Raw genomic sequence first — 13,928 nt, forward strand, 5'->3', positions numbered from 1 at the left:
ACACACACACTTTTTTACTTTGTGTTTACTTTGAGCATCGCTGCCCCATGGGGTGGAAGGTGGGGTTGGGTGGCATAGAAAGCTGTGCATAACTGTAAAATTCATCTGGGAATTTTTATTAAATGCAATAAAAAATATATATAGAAAAATAAATGAGTATCTCAAACAAAGGGCTCTGCATGATACTGGGGAGCGCTAAATCTTTCTTCCTCTCAGGTTGCCTTTTCTCTAATGCACATGCTGGTTGCAGGGCTTAGAGTATGCACTCTTTAAATTATGTTGGTCTGCCTGCATTGGTGGTTTACCTGTACTGTGAACGATGCCATGTTTGCTTATTGTGTTCTGTTGAAGATGTCTTATTTGTGTAACTGTGTTTTGTGGATGATGTCGTGTTTGTGTGCCTGTGTTTTGCAGATGGTGTCTCATTGGTTTCCATGCGTTCTGTGGATGATGTCTTGTCGTTTTACCTGTGTGTGGGTGATGACTGGGTGGGATGTTCTGTAGGGTAGAAGCGATGGCACTTGGCTGCCTGGCGAATTTCTGGCTCCATAGTCTTAGAGACGTCATAGTAATGCCCGAACCGGGATGAGGACGCCAGGGCACTCTGCGGAGGTCGACAAGTCAAACTCATGTTAAAGCATATGAACACTAAAGACCTTTAATTAGAGAGCATTTGAATTTATTGTCAATCATCCCTGCCTAACGCTACTGCTTGCTTTAAACTTCTTACAACAAATGATGCATTTAACTAATTTCAGATAACAATAAAGCAATTGAAAAAATCATATTTGTCTTTCTAATATGTTAAATGAGCGTGCTTCACAATGCTATGGTAATGCAATTGCATTGTTTATGGGTCATTCCTTAACATTCTTACAGCCAAGAAGTTAAATAACCACTACGACCACGCTCTTAATCATTTCTTCACATAAATGTCCACTTCTGGCTGTGAAAGCAAACGTGTCAGGGAAAGGGGAAGGCGGATGTTTTCCTGCAGCTGAAAGAGAGAGTTTTAGCTCTTCTCTCTCAGTGAAACCAGGGATTCCATTGTTAGAGGGGCCCTTAATCTACTCCTAATCTGGATTAGGGCCCCCGGTGTGTCCCTCTCCTGGCGGGACGAGGGGGTCAGCAGGGCAGGGGGGTCAGGGGCTCATCTTCTCTTTGTGAGCTGGGCAACCCGCTTAGCGTTCCATACCCGCCCTGACGGCCTCACCTTTGATCTGATGTCTTCATCGGTAGAGCGACACAGTGGGCTATGCCAGGAGAGGTGTGTGTAAGGGGAAAGTAAGCGTTGACTCTGGGGGTGAATTTGGGATGCAAATCCTCTGGTGGGGCTTACTAGTGGTTTGTAAAGACGATTTTACAGGGGAAGGGGGAGAGGTGAGGAAAGGACACAGATATAAAGAAGTTTCCAGGGAGAGAGAAAGAGGGAGAGGATCCCCAGGGACACACTGTGTGCTGTTAATCCACATAGCGATATGGATTATAGACTGAAGGGGGGAGACTGCAGAGAAGTAGAAGGGGAGGGTCACTTCTCCTCAAAGCGGAAGAAAGAGTGTAGGGCTGCCGACCCTAGCAGGGGGAAAGGCAGGGATTTGGGGGAAGACAGAGGCGCAGGTCTGGGTCACAGGGTTGAGCGAGCAGACATGTCAATGCTGCAAAGTACTCTTGTTTCCCAGGCTAAGCAGGGGTGCAGGCGTGTGTGTGTATGTGTGTATATGTGAGTTGGGGACCAGTGAAAAGCCTACCTATTGCCAGCTAAGTGTGAGTAATCTGGTCCAGCTCTGAAAGGAGAGGCTGAGGCCTCATTCACTCCACAAAGGAGTTTAGAATTTAGTGGTAGAGACAATTGCCAAACCACTATGACCAGAGAGCCAGTGCTGTTTTTTCGCATATAATCATTAACAGAGAAACATCTTGGACTATTAATAAAAGAAGCATGATTACAAAGTTACCTATAGTCTACTGTATATTCAAGTCCAAATATGCTGCACTCATTATAAAAACAGACAATATAACTGTCATGTGATCACCTGATTACCTGTACTTTTGGAAGATTCTGATAACGCCAGGCAATCTTCATGGCATCCAAACTGTTCTGAGCTTCACAAGACAGCCTGGGCTGCTCCACAGGTTTATGGATAGCAACATCATCCAAGATGGGAGCCGGGAGTTCCTGCATAAAATGATACAATTAATATAATAAGTTAAAATATGTTGATTGTGAATGGTCAAGAAACTTTTTAATTATCCTTATTGCTGTGTAATATCATATGACTTGTGTCATATGACAAGTCAGTAAGGTCTTATCTATCAGTGCATAATGTACATGTACATGCACTTAAGTGTCAGCTTTTGACAGTAACCTGATTTCTTGAATGTAAACAAAAAGTAAACTTGGTTTCTTTAATTGTGCTATTTATTTTATTGGTTTACACATATACAAACATAATCAATTAAAGATGTGATGGAGAGATACAAAAAAAAACCCCAGAGGAGCTTAATCTGGGCACTATCCAATGCATAATCCAATTAAAATAGAAAGAAACTAAAATACTAAAAGCCAAAATTAAAATTACACACAATATCAAATCAACAGAATAAATACAAAAGGTAAAATAATATTAGGAGTTTCATGGGTTGTTTACAAAGACATTCCATTGTGAATGGAACATCGCACAGACAAAAACAAACCTTTAAAAGGAGAATTCCGTTCGATTTCAACACGTAGCTCTGTTGTTTGTAAATTTGGAGTGCTGTCAGTAGCGAGGAAAACAAAAACAATCGGTGCTGCCTACACCGTGTTATCCTCCTGCTAGCGTTAGCACCCAGGAGATTGAAACCGGGCAAGTTTTAAACGTGCTTTTAGCCTCTTAACATGTCCGAAATGTCATTACAAGTGCCTATCCATGTGAAGTGATTCCTTCCGAGTGAACACAGTGAATCTGACTGCAGTAGATGTGAAAGAAATGCATAAATGTTGTGCTAATTCAGCTCTGTTTCGTTCCGGTGTTCAGACGGCAAGACGAGTGCTTAGGGACTGTCTACAAACTAAAACACCAAAAAGAGATACAAAAAATACGTATTTAATGATAAGGTAGTGTCTCCAACCTTACCTCAATTATAACTTGTCTCCTGCTAGTTGTACTACAGTACTTACTTTTAAAAAATAAGCATATGCAGATTTTTGAAAATGTATCTCTTTTTGGTTGTAGTTTGTAGACAGTCCCTAAGCACTCGTCTTGCCGTCTCAACACTGGAACTAAACAGAGCTGAATTAGCACAACATTTATGCATTTCTTTCACATCTACTGCAGTCAGATTCACTGTGTTCACTCGGAAGGATTTACTTCACATGGGTAGGCACTTGTAATGACATTTCGGACATGTTAAGAGGCTAAAAGCACGTTTAAAACTTGCCCGGTTTCAATCTCCTGGGTGCTAACGCTAGCAGGAGGATAACACGGTGTAGGCAACACCGATTGTTTTCGTTTTTCTCGCTACTGACAGCACTCCAAATTTACAAACAACAGAGTTACGTGTTGAAATCGACCGGAATTCTCCTTTAACAGCTTTCTTAAATTGTACAGGTATCAGATTTGAAAAATCTTATGGCATAGCATTCCATATCACTGAACCTCTGTAATTTAAACCAAACTGAAGTTGAGATGTTCGGCAGATAGGAGGCCTGAGATTGTAGTTATTTCGAGTGGCATGATTATGAAGTTGGTAACAGGATTAAAAAAAAAATTAAAAAAAGAGTTCATTATAGAATGAAGTATCTTGTTTAGAGATCTGTATACAAATAAAGCAATCTGTAGCTGACTTGATAAACAGTGAGGATGCCTGATCTTAAAAACAGGAGTTGAGTAGAATATTTTTTATGCAGACAGTAGATGATTCGTTGAAGCAATTGAGAACACCCAGATAAAACAGTGAGATTTTTCCTGGAGAATCCTAATTTCTTGTTCACGTATAAACTTAACAGGGTTGCTAATGGGGTTTTTACAAGAGCACGTGTGCATGACAAAGTCTTCGCACAGGAAAAATATCGCTGTGACAGCAGTGTGAAGGGATGATTGATCCTTATAGCGGAGTGTCCTTGTATCGAACATTTAAATCTAAAGTCTGACTGAAAAAAGTCAGTTTAAGTTTCTTAACGTGCACAGTAGACTGTACAGTAGACTATTGGTAAAATCCAATGTGATGCGCAGAATATGACAAAACTGAGTTCTCCCATAAGAGAGCCTGTTCAATGTGCAACCAGTCAAATGTTTTTCCAACAAAATGGGGAAAAAAAATCCTGCTCCTTGGTTAAAAACTGGTAGGGTGGGTGGAAAATCTGACTGATAAGCTGATGCATGCAAAAGTGGGTTTTTTAAGTGCGTGTGAACGCGTTTTCAAATTTCCTGTTTTAACTTGATGTCTTTCAATAAGCTTGTTTCTTGTGTGCATGTTAACGTAATGCATAAAGTACAACCTTAGCATTTGAAGATTAGCATACTGTGAATGCAGCTGTGAAAACACTAAATGATGTGATATATCCCCTTTGGGAGTCCCCCTCTCTTAATAAGCCTTTGATATGTAAAGAGAGGGTGAGGCTGTGACCCCTCCCACTATCAATCAGTGGGAGAGAGGCCCTCCTCCTGTATGCTGGGTGGCAGTCAGCTTCTGGGCCTAGGGTCCTCTTCACAGAATGACGCATCGGGAAACTTTTCAACAATGCCACAACCATGCCACCCTCGACCTCTCAGATACCCCCGCTGACCCTGACACATCTTGTGGAAAGCTGTGCGTCTATAATACCTGTTAAATCATGGTCTGACCAGCGCGAACCAGACTCAATACTATACAGTGGGAGCTGATTGATATATTGTGACATAAAAATACTTCTAAAAGTAGGCAGAATATTTTCAACATCTTCTGATGACTAAAAGGTAAACAAAAGTTTTTTTTCAAAAACTGTCTTTTTGACAGTTTGACAGTTGTACAGGGATAATATTAAAGTAGACATATTGAGGCCATTCTTTCTTCTTTGTGGAGGGTTTGTCAAGACATGTAGCTTGAAAATCATACTCATATGCGGTACAACTAATTTCCTTCCTAAGAGTTTACAGACTAGACGGCACCTCCTCTCATACCTGTAAAATGTCATCTGGGTTATCTTGAGCTGCCGCCACAAAAAGTTCATGTCGACACACCACTCCTTCTGCCAGGAAGTACTTTAAGATCATACGAGAGTAGCTTTCATATCGGTCCTCCTCTAAAAGAGAAACAAAAGACAACAACAATCAGAATTTGAGTGCAAGTGGAAAACTCAAATAAACGCACTCTGTCGATCAATGCCAAATTGCTAACATTGTCTGCAAGGCCTAAGAAAATGATTTAGTGATAAAATAGGTACAATGTCTTGCCTATGAAAACTATATCAACCTCAAGTCATTGGATCTTGTCTCATTTCGACCATTCATTCAGACACCACAGAAGAAGTTTGTGACCACATCACAGTTGTTAACTGTAATTGATGTAAGGACCACACAAGGGCTACCTTTTGTAGGTAACAGATCGTGACAATCGACATGGCACAAAAACATAGGTGTTACTGTGTGACCTGACTATCAAAGTGGAGCTGACATCTTCAGCTCTCTTGTTAAGGTCCTCACAGTATTCCTGTCCACTTTTACATATCATATCCCCAACCAGTGGCAGAGGTGAGAGGGAGACACCTGTCTTAAACATTCACCTGACACCTCCCTGTGAACACAAGAGGAGGCAGAAGCAGGATAAGATAGCGCCTGTCCTCAGAATGCTTCCCGGCATCTAGTTCACTTGAATGTCTCTGCTTTTGTGTGAATTCTGATGGCAATGGCATCCTTTCATTATTATGTTTCTACTGTCATTCACATCAGGTGTACAGTATGTATTATTATTAAAGTAGGTTAAAAGGCATACAAAAGTTACTCAAGATACTTAAATCTTAAGTAATTAAACACAAGTGGAAAAAGTCATTGTCAGCTTGCAGTGATGACATTACAGTCTAATTTAAAGGAGTGTCTCAAGCATTAAATGGCCATGCAAGTGATTCTAACCCCACCCCCCCTAGCAGGGCACATAACTCTACCCAGCATGCTGCTGCTGCTTCCTGTCACAATCATCATTTTGTGAAGATTTCATCCTCTCCACACAATAACAAACAGTGGGCACAAGGACAAAGGCAGCAGTGACAGTTTAAGGTAATGGGCATACAGCTGACAGCTTGGGAATGACATCCTGACATGTCATCCTCAAACATCCGGAGAATTCCCCCCTCCCACGTTCCCGGTCTATGTCCTCACCTACGGACTTAGGATGGCACAGGAAATTCCATGGCTCTTCAATTTGTTGTCGGTGGGGCTCCCTGTTCTCTTATTGATGGGTTTCTAGGTCAGCAGGCCTTTGTGGCTTTCAGCAGGCTCCACAAAGACTCCCAGATGGGCCCTCTCAAGATGGGGCCTATTGTGGCTGTGTTTCTATGGGAGCCTTACAAATGGAACCTCCAGGAGTCATTAGGCTGTTGAGGCGGGGGGTAAAGGAGGGGGTGGGAGGTGGCGGGGGTATAGGAGCAACAGGGGGTGGAGGACGGTCATATCTTTGAGGTAGATCAGTCACTCTGGACAGTCATGGGATGATTTTTTATTCTCCTTTTTTGCAGATTCTGACCAAGGTTTGGTAAAGGGGGGAAATGCCTCTGCTTCATTTGCCTTTAAACAGGGGAGTGGGAGTGCGAGAGTCCTGAATCACATCTGCTAAAGGGGGAGGAGATTAAATATCTAGGTCAGGGTGTTTTCCCCCTTGTATGAATCTTTGGTCTAAAGCATTTCTACTAACCAGCTCAAATTAATTTATTATATATGGCAGGTAAATTACAAAAAAAGACACTTAACGAAAAAAAGCACTTTAGCTTCAAACTATCTAATTCACTATTGTAAATACAGCTGCAAAGGTTGGTTATTAGGGGGATATTAGGTTACCGTTAAATGTCCATTAGCAGCATCTGTCAAGCCCCATATACAGTATATGTATGATATATATCTATTGTTAGGCTTCAACTTGTGACCATTGTTCTTCTTTATCAATTCACTTTATTAGTGTTAGGCACATGGTGTTATGATTTTTTTTTAATTGTTGTACCCTTGACACATTAAAACTGCAGTTTTTAAACAGATGACTTGGCCTCTTTGGAGCTGTTAGGAGTCAAATAGTTCCTCTCAAATGTAGAAGTTACAGCTGAAAGAACCTGCTTATTATCTTATGTTATCCCTATTCCTATTGATGCAGTTTTTTATTGCTTTTAGAAAAAAAATTGTATTCTGTATTGCATGTATAGAACCAGCACTTTTAATGTCTTTTTTATTGTGTTTACGTTTATATTTTTTTATGCTGATAAAAGAATTTCCTCTTGTGGGACAACAAAGATCTGAACTTATTGTCATGAAACCTAACATAAACTACCTGCAACACCATAGAAGTGTTGGTAATTGTGAATAAGTAACTTTAGGGTTGATGTATTTTCATTGTATCTTGATATACTGCACATTCTCACTGCATATCCTGTAGTTATATAAATGTTACTAAATATGTTATATGTACTTTTACTATTTACTATTTGGCCTGATTAGTTTGTCAGAGTAATAATTATGATGAACTACCTTCAAAATATGTTATAGTATTCTACATAAATACTAAAATCTAAGATAATTCATATTCAAAGTGCACTTTAAAGCTTTGACATATTTAAACATGTAAAACAATCAGGCCACATTTAATAGTAATTATTATGGGTACATTAAAGCAAAAACATATTCACTTAAACTAATGGAATGAAACCATACATGGTTGACTTAATAAGAGCTGGAAAGCTTTGTTCCTTCTGTTACAAAAACACAACAGATGAGAGATCTTCAGACAGCAGCCATACTGCGCTGATCCCCCTCTAGTAGACAAATCAGGACGGACAGCTCAAGACACTTCAAAGGCAGACAACGACCAGTCTGATAATTTTATGTCTGTGTCTCACAAACAGGCCATCACAGCTAAAGGGGCAGACTGTAGGAGATGACTGCCTGAAACAAACACAAACAAACACACACTCCAAACTCCCCCCATACCACCCACCCACCCAACAAAACAGACATGCAGACAGCACAGTGTGCACACACACACGTTTCAAACACAAGAGAGCTCACACACGCAATTCACCTTTACTGTGTCTCTCATTACCAGATGAAACCAACCGTACATTGATTCACAAAATGGAAGGGAAGAACGCATTAGTGTATAATCACTGACTCCTGCATCGATTGGGGGGGTGAATTAAAGGGCAAAGCAATATCATCAGTTGGTATAGGCCTTTGCTACACACAAATTACAGCTTGAAGGGGAAACAAGAATACCTTAACCTTAGTGTCTACCAGTGCATATAGCCTAGCCTATGATGAATGATAATAACAATAATAATACAGTGGAAGACATTTATGTGCCTAGAAAACACACTTGCTTTGAACGTACTTCCGAAAACTTCTAGAACACATCTGCAGATGAGCATGTCAATTGAGGATCACAGAGGATGTGTGAACACCTGGGATTCTAACTAGAGACCTCCAGGTCATTGGTCTATTTGCCATTCTGCTAGATGGTGACACTCTAACCACAAAGAGCCTGAGAAAAGGCAGACTGTATCATTAGCTGTGGCATGCTAAAAAGTGCAACTGAAATCTATACAACTTCTTGATTGAGAGAGTTGCCAAATAGCTGAAGGTTATAATGCTTTAGAAAAGAGTAGCATATATGCATCTTACTGGCTTGAAATATTAAATACGAGGTATCTTTTTGAACAGTGAACACCAATGCACTGACGTCAACCAAGGCCACTTCTATTGTAACAGTAGTTCATTACTTGCAGCTTTTCTTCCATGGCTGCAGTCAGAGAAAATAAAAGGATATGGCTTCAGGTTTTAATAAAGCATTGATTCGCAAACTATGATAACACATTAAACTTGCTTATGATGCTTTAAGACGTAGTTGTAACCTGAATGAGGTGTATTGTTTGGTTACTCTCATTTATAAATGGCTATAACTCAAGAATTTGGCGTCTGATAACAATTTAAAAAAATGATTAGACAAAATTACTCACCAGACGATATGGTCATAGTTGTGCTAAAATAATATAATAAAATTAGGTATCAAATTTCTGGAAAATAACCCATCTTCGGTGGGAATCTCATACTGCATTAGTGAGGCTAACACAAAAGACCAATAAAGTCATCACACATTTTTTTTTTAACAATCCTTCCTTTTAGGCTGTCCAATCACAATACAGTTCTCTCCATAACTGATAGCTGATTGCTTTGAACTTACAATGTATTCCTCACTGTCTCATGTCCTGCCCAAACACCCTGTTTCAACAGGGAATATCACATTAAAGGGTAACTACAGTTTTTTTTCAACCCTAATTTCCTATGTTTTTGTGTCTAAGTGACTGATGGGAACAACAATCTTTGACATTGGTCCAGTATTAAGCAAGATCGCTGCAGTCGGCAGCGGCAAAACAAGCTACAATGTAAGTTAATAGGGCAATTGTGCAGCTTGTATTTACGTTCAAAAAAGTTCTCGTTTTGCCACTGACAGGCTCAGATTAATATTCTAAGTGTCTGACAAGATTATGGAAAGGATTTCTAAGGAGGTCGACCTTTCTGTTAAAGAGTAAGATCCTTTTTTTAAACATAAAAACATCCGCGAAATTGCATTCGCTAAATCCACCAGACTCTATGTAAATAAACAGTAATTTTAGCATCGTAAAATACATTTCATTCAAAGTCGACAGAAACCAAATAAAACTATGAAAAGCCGCTTTGGGTCGTCTTTCCACTTTTCCAACCATCACAACTCTAGTTTACCGAATTTACATGCGATCTTGCTTAAAGGTCCAATGTGTGGGAATTTCTCCCATCTAGCGTTGAGATCATATATCGCAATCAACTCTCTCGCGCCACGCAGTTCAAAGTACGTATTACAGCTACGGTAGCCTTCACGCTTTTTTCTGATGCTCTTTTCAATATCCTTTTTCTTTTTCTGGGCAAAGAAGAAGTGAAATTTGGATTTTGAATACGTGTGGTCCTCCATGTTTCCTTCTTCAAACTTTCCGGGGCCGGGAAGTGACTATACCCATTAGCAGCATTAGCAGCACCTGTGAGTTTATCATGTGACAGCGAAAACGCGAAAAGCGGAGCAGTATATCCTGTATGTCCCTTACCGGTTAATGTATTTCAAGATGGCGCATGAATATGGAGCATCTACCCCAGTTCATGCAAGTGCAAATGTAAAATTTCAAGCCAATAGGAATACTTGGAATTGATGGTGGTGGTAAATAGCCATAAAAAGGACAAGTTTGTGAACAGGCAACACAGATTTGAACTAAAAACGTTACACACTGGACATTTAATACTGGACAAATATCAAAGATTGTTGTTCCCATCAGTCACTTAGACACAAAAACACAGGAAATTAGGGTCCAGGTTGAAAAAAACAGTAGTTACCCTTTAAGGAAGGAATCATTCCATTTAATTGGACCTTTAAACCAGTGCTCAATTTGTCAAGTGAGAGACTTACCTATGAGAAGTACTGTTCCAACTGCTAACCCGCCACCTGTTTGTGAAGACAAAAGAAACAATAATAATAATATCAGTCACATATTACAGAGACTGTCTTACTCTGAATCATTGTAAACCACTTGGAGCCTCCCTTTGGCCAACTGTTTCCTTCACTGTCCCTTCTGATCTCCACTATGCATTCATATTTATAAGAAAGTAGGCCTCTTTGACAGCAGGCATTTTGACTTGGCATAGTAGGAAAAGCACAGGTAGGGCTACACGATATGAGGAAAATATCTAATTGCGATTACTTTGACTCATATTGCGTTTGCGATATGATTCACAATATTGGAGGGAATGATCAATTTTGTATCATTATTAGAGATGGCCCGATACCATTTTTTTGCTTCCCGATACCGATTCTGATACCAGAACTTGCGTATTGGCCGATACCGAGTACCGATCCGATACCAGTGTGTCATATATTTTATTATGTTTTAACAACTGTATACTACTATCCCTGTATTTCTATCTTTGTTGTCGGTCTGGCTCAGGTTAAACTCTTTGTGAAACATGAACAAACACAAACAATGAACGCCACAGAACTTTCTTTTACTACGCAGTTTGACAGTCAGTTATAACGGAAAAAGAACAAACTACTTTAACGTAGATTTTCTTTAGGGCTTTATTACGTGGTATCGGATCGGTGCATAAACTCCAGTACTTCCCGATACCAGCGTTTTTAGGCAGTATCGGAACATCTCTAATCATTATTCTCATTTTCATTGAAAAATATTAAAATTAAATTGATTATTGTGTGATTTTTTCGAGGACTTATTCTGTTGGATACGATTTGTAGGCTGGGCAGCACCACAATACTTAATTCAGAATGGTTTGACAAATATTTTGACTTTAACAAATATTGCGCCCCACCTGCAATTTGGATATTGCACTAGTCCATATTGCGATTTTGATACATTTGCAATTAATTGTGCAGCCCTAAGCACAGGTATCACTAATTACTATTATTATAACTAACAATGGCTCTGTTCTATTCATGTGTCTCAGTAAGATTGACATTGAGCACAATACAGTAGCAGGACCTTGAAACTGAAGCAGTTAATTGAAATTCAGCTATTAGGAATTTTGTTATTTACACCAGTGCTTTTTCCTTTTATTTTAAAAACGATATTATTAGTAGTATTCATCACATACAATCATACAGTACAATGTAGTGAAATTGAATCTCTGCATTTAACCAATCCTAAGCATTAGAAGCAGTGGACGCCACATAGCATCCGGGGAGAAACTCTGGAGTTCAGTGTCTTGCTCAAGGACACTTGGACATGTGTGTCCTTGAGCAAGACAGTCAGTCGAACAGCCAATCTTGTGGTTGAGGGCCGACCCTCTCTACCTCTGAACCACTTCCACCCCTACTGTGACATGTCAAAATGTCTTCTGATAAAAAGGCCCTTTGAAGAACTAGATATCTGAAGACATGTCTCGCATATTTTGCTTTCAAACTGGTTATGGCAAGCGTTTCATTAACCCTGTTAAAAATGGCAAGACCACTGGTAAACTTCGAGAATTTCAGGCCAGTCCTTGGTGATTCTGAATTCAATTAACACAGAACATTGTTTGTTTTTTATTCAACCCACAATGTTAGTGGGTTTTGCTAGACCTTGCTCCTGTCTGCCAGGGCAGGAGAGTACATGGCTCGTAATCTGAGACTACAGTGGTAATATATATATATATATATATATATATATATATATATATATATATATATATATATATATATATATTACCACTGTAGTCTCATATATATGAGACTACATATATATGAGACTACATATATGTGTATATATATATATATATATATACATAAATACACACACACACATCTTAGGTGTTGCCACACCTGAATATTTTTGCTCATTAAAACACAATTATTTTATAGAGAATAATCATGAAATAGAGCAGTCCTATAAAATGCTTTACAAGTCAAAGAAACAAAAAACCAGGCATGATTACAATACCAAGTACTGTTACATTTCTGTCAGAACATATCAATTAGACTATACAAAAAAAAAAAAACTTACACCACAAGAAGGTAGTGGCCCAAAACACAGGAATGCATATAAATTCATTATATTTTATGAGTATCTTTGGGCTCACAAATACCCATATCAAAGGGGAAAATATGCTGTACCATGGTGATTGAGACCAGCTATTTATTGCGTTAAAATATGGCCAAGAATAAATAAAGATTATCCCCATCAAGGCTTTGAGAACGGAGTCTAAATGGGGATGAGGATAGGAATAATCTTGTTTTACCTCATTTTAAAAATTTCCAATGTTGTATTCTCTCCTTAAGAATATTTACTTCCATTATAAATGTTTAGGAAAAATCTGAAAGTGATATTCCTTATACGATTTGCGGACACAACACTAACGTACACTGCTGCATTTACACAGACAAACTACTCATAATCACACTTAGGTGTATCAGTGTCCAGCTTGCTCATAATAACAATGGTATCAAGTTTATAACCTAACTTTTGCTGTCTAATTTTATATTATGAATCATCAATCTCACCTTATAACGACATAGAGAAGTTGTCATTTGATATCAGTTAGGTGGATAACTGATATCAAAACATATCTTGCCATTTATGTTAAGACGTGTTTGTTACATAAAAATGTATTAAGACTGAACAGTGACATCATAGTTTTTTGACTATTTTGGTCCTTGGTGGCTTAAAATCAGACAGTTGAGAATGCTTACTGTCACATTAGCTTAAGTGCACATTAACTTACAGTAAAACCATAGTATGTGAACAAAACATGCCTGCTGAAGTCTGCATAATGCTAACGTTAACTTTCACACTTTCAGTACAGGTTGTATTGTCCTGACAGTGACAAAACTCCCTATTCTGTGTCAATCATACATTTCCTCTTTGGGGAAATTAATTACATTATTATGTGGTACCTAACTTCAGTGTGTATAGCTAACGTTACATTAAGAAACACAGTTAGCCTGGGTAGCTAGCGCTAACGTTAAATCTCAACAGCAGACTGACCGAGCAGATAGTCGAGTGACGTGACACCGGTCGAAACTAAGAGTTGTCCATTTTGAACCGAGGGTCTGGTACCAGGTATGGAGATTAACTTGCTCTTCGTTTTCTTCTGAAAACTCGTAGTATTGAACGGTGAACGTTCAGCTGAGGATTTACCCACACTGCTCATGGGGGCCGCCATACTGGTTGTAACTCGCTGACGCCTGTTAATGTTTTGGAG

The 13,928-nt window shown here is 39.1% G+C and overlaps 1 protein-coding gene across 3 annotated transcripts in view; it reads right to left on the minus strand.

Moving 5' to 3' along the window:
• elp4 (elongator acetyltransferase complex subunit 4) overlaps positions 1-13,908 on the minus strand; it is a 59,091-nt gene extending 45,183 nt beyond the window's left edge. For all 3 annotated transcript variants that reach the window (XM_078250544.1, XM_078250526.1, XM_078250535.1), the window contains exons 1-5: positions 13,712-13,908; positions 10,648-10,683; positions 5,142-5,263; positions 2,042-2,176; positions 468-604 (exon numbers count right to left, since the gene is read on the minus strand). In XM_078250544.1, the coding sequence (XP_078106670.1) occupies positions 468-604; positions 2,042-2,176; positions 5,142-5,263; positions 10,648-10,683; positions 13,712-13,889 (608 nt within the window). In that variant the 5' untranslated portion in view covers positions 13,890-13,908. The remainder of the gene's footprint in view (positions 1-467; positions 605-2,041; positions 2,177-5,141; positions 5,264-10,647; positions 10,684-13,711) is intronic.
• Positions 13,909-13,928: the final 20 nt, after the last annotated feature.

Source organism: Sander vitreus, chromosome 1, assembly GCF_031162955.1.
Source record: "Sander vitreus isolate 19-12246 chromosome 1, sanVit1, whole genome shotgun sequence".
NCBI lineage: Eukaryota > Metazoa > Chordata > Actinopteri > Perciformes > Percidae > Sander > Sander vitreus.